The 8,349-nt window shown below is 41.5% G+C and overlaps 1 protein-coding gene across 2 annotated transcripts in view; it reads right to left on the reverse strand.

The window, feature by feature from the left end:
- LOC118208131 (copine-5) overlaps positions 1-3,675 on the reverse strand; it is a 213,697-nt gene extending 210,022 nt beyond the window's left edge. Inside the window, exons 1-2 of one of the 2 annotated variants that reach the window (XM_035382495.1) lie at positions 3,616-3,675; positions 11-184 (exon numbers count right to left, since the gene is read on the reverse strand). In XM_035382495.1, the coding sequence (XP_035238386.1) occupies positions 11-120 (110 nt within the window). In that variant the 5' untranslated portion in view covers positions 121-184; positions 3,616-3,675. Of the gene's footprint in view, positions 1-10; positions 1,072-3,615 lie in introns of those variants that run through there. The other variant, XM_035382496.1, reaches the window with a different exon arrangement.
- Positions 3,676-8,349: the final 4,674 nt, after the last annotated feature.

Below are 8,349 nucleotides of genomic sequence, written 5' to 3' on the forward strand. Positions count from 1 at the left end.
TCAGACTTGCCTGCAAGACACGGTGATCTCCACTTTCGTGGCAGGGATGCTGCCCGAAACTGGGTCGAACTCGCAGACTGAAGCCATGTCCTCCAGTTTGTCCATAACGTCTCCCTCCATGAGCGCCCGAGAGTCGGGGCAACCCCCTGATTCGCACAGCCTGGCTCCGCGTGTGTCTCCCAAGCTGATCCAAAGAGCCCCAAGACGAGCGTGCGAAGAAAAAACCGGCAAAGGCAAAGTGTTAAGTTGTACGACTGGACCTCACAAAAAGTGCTCACAGGAAGCAGAGATCATTTAGAACTGTCAATCAGAAACTCAGGGCTCTTTTGATAGGAACCTGCAAAAGGACAGTAATTCAAGACATGGGGGCGAGGTCGTAGCCTGCTCTCGCGCCAAGTACTTGAGCGTCTTCTGCACAGAAAGCGATCTCCTCTCGCAATGAGCCGTGAGGGAGCTGCGAACTCCGCCCCCTTTGCATTCTTTTACATGCTGGCTGCTTCCGCTTGCCGCTTGTGTCTCCGTTGGTTATTCAAGAATGATCGCAGCTCGTTTCCGCTCCATTTCCATGTGATTTTCGAGTGATAACCGGAGCAATAATTCTTCAAACAATTGTACGTGTTTTTTATTTATTTTACAGGACACATTAATTCCCCCTGCAATCGTTTCACAGACAAAGCGTAATTACTGCCAATGAAATATGGCCTACGTGAATTTGATTTAGTTGCCAACTTCGTAGGTTTTGTCTTTTTTAATCCAAAATTGGGGAAAGGGTAGACCTATATTTTCAAATGATTTCCATCAAACAGGTCAGGTCTGGTCTTTGTTTTCCTTATGTTTCCATATGTTTCTACAGTGTTGTGGAAGAAAATGATAACTGTAACTATAATAATTCACAAAAAGGTGAAGAAATTGCATAAAAAGAGAAACATTTAAGAAATTCCATATTTGATTACAATAGGTTCCTGTCAAGCATGGTCGGGACAGTCTTCATGAACATAAAGACCTAGCTAATGTCTTAATGATGTGTGGAGCCTCTTCCCCGTAAGCGATGTAAAGAGCAGCAGCACGCGCAGTGCAGCGGCGCGCGACCGAGCGCTTAGTTCTCCAGATCGAAAATGATGAAGGACTTTTCAGAACCTACTTGCTGGACAGCTCCTCCGAATCGGTTTCATGAATTCACAGCTGTTATGCTCTACTTTCATGTGGTTCAAGGGAAGAAACGGAGGAATATATGGGTGCCCTTTACATTCCGGGCAACATAATGCTTTCAGCTTTACTGAAAATGAGATAGGCTACGTATTTTAACGTTTATTATGACATACTGCAGTAGGCTACTACAACCTTTTCAAAAACGTAGGTTGAACTCCAATATTTGAGTGAAGCGTCTTCATTTTTCCGATGGGAATGTATGGTGTCTGTTATATAAATTATATTTTAATTTGTGGAAGTTAATTCACACGCTTCATAACAATTTATAGTACTTCCACGACACGTTTTATGGCCTGTATAAAAAGGTAGAAGTAGCAGAAGACACAAGGGTGAACTAAAGATAGGTCGCTAGACGTGTTGTCCAATAATGTACATTCGGCTACAGCCTTCGTATGCATCTATTTTATTAAAAGACATCGATCTGGACTATTTACTCCATGTCTTCGGTTCAGTGATTTTAATGAACAGCTCCTTGTCTGACCTGTGAAATTTAAATTTATCTCACGCGCCCAAAGATTCGTGATAATTATACCCCACCCATTCTTCCCCGGTCAGGAAGACATAACCCGAATTTAACTCGTCAGGGCGTTCGTGATTTATGAAGCTGGCAAAGCTAATGTGTGTATTTTTTATTATTTTAATCTGATCAAACCGCTGTAATTGTACTAATTAATCCTATACTTAAATTCTTGTGTGCGTCGCCCTCGTTTTCCTAGCCATATGCTGGAACTGATCTTGCGGCGGACAGAGGGCGGTAGGAGGAGGTAGTAGATGATAAACCATGCTGTGGTCCTGAATTTATACAGCAGGCAATATTCCTCCCTGCTGTACCCCAGGCGGTGTTCGCGCTGGTGCGAGGCAACAAGATCATTTATTCCCCTTGATGCCGCGTTATTGACGTCTCTCCCGTTTGCCTCTTGCATTCCTTCCAACCTCGGCCGGCTCGAGAGTAAGCAACCGTCGTGTTTCAGCGACATGTTTATGGCCGTGACCGTCATTCTTCAAGAATGGAAACGTATTATTTTTCTATGTAGAAGTCTTTCGGGGCTGCAACAGACGCTTTTATTTCTTTTATTTCTAATCTATAAAAGGCACGCCAATATACAAAAAAGAGAGCAGTCTCATTTAAAAATGCGGATGCCTGGTCAATTACACAAAGCGTCATAGCTGCTGTTCTTGATGGCCAGTGCAGCCATGTATATAGATATATACATGCATACATACATACATACATTTGTGTTTTCTCTCCAAGCTAACGACTATGAAAATGTATTGTATACATTAGTTGTTATTGTATGTGTGTGCGGGGAGGGTAGGATGATGACATATTTATTGATGTCACACCCGCAAACGGGTTGATGCATGCACAGGTTTACTTATCAAGAACACCGTGAGGACCACAGATGATTCCTTGATTGCCATTCATTCTTTCAGTTCTCCAAGATGCGCGTGCATAACCTTGTATGACTGCCGAATTATTTCTTGAGGTTTTCAGACAGTGCAACTGCTGAAATCTGCTGTGAATCATTGCTCACATTATCTATGTATCTGCCGGGAACTTCTTAAACTTCTATAATAAAGATGAACATGAAACATAAGCTACAACTGAGTTGCAGTGTGAAAAATGTGATTGTTTTCATGCATGCATCGGGGGACAGTTGAGCATCATGATAATGATGCAAGACAAATTATTTAAATAAAAATTTAAATAAAGTCCTAACCTCTATGAAATACTGTTACGAGGATAAATTATGTAGATGTGGCATGCCTTTGGATGTACATCTCTTCTCTGCCATTTTTATTTTATATTTATTTATTTATTTATTTATTTTATGTTGTTAAAGAAACCCAGAATACTTCCATTTGAATCACACCATACAAACCCTGGCATCGACAGGTTAAAAGCAGAATTGATATTTAAAATATGCCCAGTTGTTTTGGCTAAAACTTATTAACTATTGTTAAACTGTAAACTTGAATATCACTCGAGAAAGGACAGTACGTCTGCCTTGCAAAGCTGCTATGACTGATATTGGCTCCGCACAATTCTGCATCAGTAATAGTCTCATTATTTTTCTAACGTTGTTCATCGATAAGAGAGGGGTTTTGGATCTACTAGATTTACTGGAGTATGGAACCAGGGCCCTTGCATGCCGTTCCTTAAAGCAAGAAGCATGATTAGCCCGCTGTGGTGAACAGCGAGGTCCTCGAGCAAAGGGAACTAATCACACCCTTATTACGTCTCTGTGGGTGACATCGCAGTCGGTAGCAGACATGGGCGTGCGCAGGATTTTAAAATCTGCCTGTCATGGGGCTGCCGAAGAAAAGAGATTAGCGACCGCCGGGGCGCGGGGAGGGGGGAATTTATGATCGGACATAGCAATAAAAAAATTATTCTTGACTTACCCAGGTCCTGGTGTGCTGCTGAATTCAATTTCCCCTGCACGTTCCCCCGGTACTTCGCATGTAGACTGCAGATATCAAACGAACGTTTGCATGTCTTACTGCTTTTTATAGTTGTATGGTTTTAAAATACGGTCGGTATTTCTAATAAAGAATTTTAATGATCAACCAGCTATGGTACAGCAGAGAATGTAAATCGGTAAATAATGACGCAAGGATGAGCACAATGAATAAGAACGATGCCTCTCATTCTGAAGACTTCGTGTGGCAATGCAATTGGAATTATCTCTAAACTTTGCCGAAATTTAAGTAGCCAACTCTTGCTGTTTATGTATTGTTAATACGATTACTTCTCGACAGATACGGACCATACGGTTAATGTTGGGATAAATTCACCAGAACACCTGTCTGGGAATCTAGACAAGGGGAACAGTGGTTTAAGTGAAATAAATTACATCCATCTGAATGAATTCAGAGGCTCAAACCGCTATCCACTTTCAACGAAAGCCGTTGCTGATGCCTTTTCTACTCTGGCTAAAGTGAAAAGTACGCTGCATGATTAACGTAAGCATTATATTATCAACGCTTCATTTTAAACAGACATCTGAAACGACTGTTTTCAGCTGCTGGACCTTTGTTTGTGTGTTAAGTAGCCTATAGGCAGGCGAACTACGAATGTGGACTCTGGCCAAATCCGTTAACAAAAGTTAGCTCAAACAATTTCAAACAGACGATCGAAATTCTCATCGTCAGCAGCTCCATCTTTGTTAATGTGTTGTAGGCTATCATATTTGCCCAATTTTAAGTTATCAAAAGTCACAACGACGTCTAACGCTGTATGCTATATTGCCTATAACTCAGCAAAGATGAAAGTGATATAAAGAAAAAAAACAAATGCAAAATGCACTTCGTAAGTTATTGTTGATGATCAAGTCCGCCGCATTGTGATAGCCAACCACGGTAATATAGCCTACTGTTTGCCCCGATGTTGCGGGAGCATGCTCTTCTGTTTACAAACATGAAGTAGGTCTATTAGCGAGCCGGGCCAGCCTGTTTACTTCAGGCTAGCAGCGACAGCTACTGCTTCGATGGCGATTTCACTAGATGTCGGAAATATCAGCCGAGAATTACAGTGAACGACGTTCACAAGACAATCCCTTCAATCACTAGTGCCCCCACTTGTAGAAAGGAAAGTAGGCTAACCCCTGACACGCTCTGCTGACATTACAATGCGTGAAATTCCGCCAAAATGAAATAAAAACGTCTGTTTTGTAGAGAAAAGTCATAGAAGCATAAAGCATCTTTTTAAAAGAATCTAATTAATTATTTCAGGGTAAAACGAATACGTAACTAAATAACATAGGGAGATTGCGATTCATTAGCCTACATTACATTGTAGGCATTTAGCAGAGCTTATCCAGAGCGATTTAGCAACTTTTTACTTACATAAAGCAGTTACATAAAATTTATACAGCTAGATATTCGTGGGGGAGCAACACCACCCCCTGGTTACAATGACTGCACGGCCCTGGTAGCAGGTGTCAACTCTGAACACTGTTATGCACCTGCTTGTGCTACATTCTGCATGATAGCCGCCCAGTCAGGTGATATGTTATTTATTTTATTTTTTTCCCAGAAGATCAGCATTTTAAAAAGCCTATTAGTCCAGACTTTAGTTGAATATCAGCTTGATTCTCACATAAAGAAAACCTGACAAAAATGCAGAGAAGGAAATACAGAAATAAAAACACTCATGGTTCAGTATAAATTAATAACATAAAGAATATTTGCCACAAAGCTATTCTAATCCATTGTATATTGAAATCCCAAACCTATAATACACAGTAAAATGTTCGGTGTCAAATCAACTCTCACAGAGCACATTTCCGTCCAATACAGTACATGTAATCCCTACTGGACTCATACATTCTGTTAAAATTAAATTGAATTTTAATTTATTATCAAAATTAGCAAAAACTTTTTTAGTTTTTGTTTCAGTTTTTAAACCGTTTTTACATTTTATTTCCATGTTCTGGATTTTCAGAGGATGACCTGGCTGTGTAGGATACAGGATAGAATATACATTGCAGTCACCGGCTGTAGGCTATAACGTGCTAGGCAGCATCTCCATACTTGGGTTTCATCATGAAGTGTGTGTGTGTGTGTGTGTGCGCGTGTTGTAGTAGTTGTTGTTCTTGTTGTTGTTGTTCAAGAGCATCGATTTTCGGGGAGATGAAGTTGGAATGAGACCGAAATTAATATTGCGCAATGGGGCATTAAATTCACACAGGGTGAGAGACGCAAGGCCTACCGGCTTATCTAAACTTGCGAAATTGCCTATAATATCTTGAAAATGCATCTTAATCGCTACGAATTTGAACTGTGGTGTGTTGGAAGTGGATCGTTATTTAATCACTGCCACGTATATTATTTTATTGTTCGATAAATGTGGGGATAGAAAGAGAAAAGTTGTACTCACCTGATCTGTTTGTTTTGTTTTTTGTTTTTAAAAGAAGCGCGGGCGAAGCCAAACGACATAAAAAGAGGGGCTTCACAACGGTTAAGCCGAGTGAAGATATTTAGGAGGGGAGGAAGGTGAATTATTAATTGCAATTGCATTGTTTAATTGTTTATACAGTGCCCTAAATGGAAACATTTCATATAACTTGTTAACTGTATTGTTTCTGAGTTTTATTTTTTGTGGTGTACAACCATACATACTGATGTACACTGAACAAAAATATAAATGCTTTTATTTTTGCAGCCATTTTTAATGCATTTAAATAATACCTCAGATATTTGTTCTATGTGCACAAAGATTTTATTTACCTCAAATTTTGCCCGCAGATGTGTTTATATCACTGTTAGCTAGCATTTCTCCTTTGTCAAGATAATCCATCTCCTGCACAGGTGTGGAATATCAAGATGCTGATTAAAAGCCATGATCACCACACAAGTGTTCCTTATGATGGGGTCAATAAAAGACCACCCTGAGTTTTTTGTTGTTTAACACCATGTCACTGATGTCTCAAGAGTTAAGAGATCATGCATGCTGACTGCAGGAATGTCCTGTAGAGCTGTTGCCAGATTAATGGGTGTTCATTTATCCACCATAAGCCACCTCCAGCGTTGTTTCAGAGATTTTGGAAGTTCGTCCAACAGGCCTCACAACCGCAGACCACGTGTAACCACGCCAGCCCAGGACCGCCACATCCAGCTTCTTCCCCTGCGGGATAGTCTGAAGCCAGCCACACATTTCAGCACAAACTGTAAGAAATCGATTCAGGGAAGCTCATCTGCATGCTCGACGTCCTTACCGGGGTCATGATTTGTCTGCAGTTCGGTGTCACAATCGACGTGAGTGGGCAAGAGCTCACCTTCGATGGCCACCTCTTCCATGTTCTCCCAGTTCTTCCATGGCCTGCATACTCACCAGACATTGTAGCCCATTCAGCATGTTTGGGATGCTCTGGATCGGTGCATATGACAGCGCGTTCCAGTTCCCACCAATATTCAACAAGTTTGTAGATCAGTGGGACAATATTCCACAGGCTACAATCAGCAGCTTGATCAATTCAATGTGAAGGAGATGTGTTGCTTTGCATGAGGCAAATGGTGGTCACACAAGATACTGATTGGTATTCTGTTAATTTCATGGTATCTTCTTTTTTGGGAAATCTGTGACTAACAAATGCATATCTGTATCCCCAATCACATGAAATCTATAGATAAGTGCTTAATGAATCTATTTCAGTTGACTGATTTACGTTTATTACCTTTGAACTCAATAAAATCTTTGAAATTGTTAAGTGTTGCATTTGTATTTTTGTTCAGTATACATAAGGGGCTTCTGGAAAAAAGCCACACTTCAAAGGCAGTGAGAATTACCATTGAAGGGGGAAAAAACAACACATGAGCAAAAACTGTGTTCCTTTTGAACAAATCTTTTTGGTGAATGAAAAGAACTGACTCAACTCCATGTAAGGATTTGTTCCTTTCGTTCAGCTCTCAGTAAGTTAAATTGGGAACTTGCCATTCACTGGAGCTGCAGCTACTCCTCCTATTTAACCATTTCCACCGTTGTTTTCAGTTGTTTCTAGTAGCCATTAGCCAATGACAGCACTGATTCGCTTGAGCAGGGCGTGCTTTGCTGACCGAAACAACTGCAGTTTGGTTCCTGAACTTAAAACGTTGAGGACAAAATCCAGGAAGGAACTGGACCTGTCGTTGAAGACCTAATTCGAGAAGGAACTGGACATCCTGATTCCTTGGTTCAGGGTCCGGATCTGGAACGAGTTTAAGACTAGTAGCTGTAGCTGTACACACACGTACACGCATGCACACACACAGACCACACACATACACGTACATGCACCACACACACACACGTACATGCATGCACTCCACACACACACATACACGCATGCACACGCATGCACTCCACACACACACATACACGCATGCACACACACACCACACACACATACACGCACGCGCACCACACACACATACACGTACACGCACTACACACACACACACGTACACGCACGCACACCACACAGACGTACACATACACGTACACGTACCACACACACACACCACACACACACACGCACACACACACCACACGCACGCACACACACACACCACACATACACGTACGCACATGCACACACACACCACACACATACATACAAGTCCACACGTACACGCACGCACGCACACACACACCTCACA

Source organism: Anguilla anguilla, chromosome 11 (genome assembly GCF_013347855.1).
Source record: "Anguilla anguilla isolate fAngAng1 chromosome 11, fAngAng1.pri, whole genome shotgun sequence".
Lineage (NCBI taxonomy): Eukaryota > Metazoa > Chordata > Actinopteri > Anguilliformes > Anguillidae > Anguilla > Anguilla anguilla.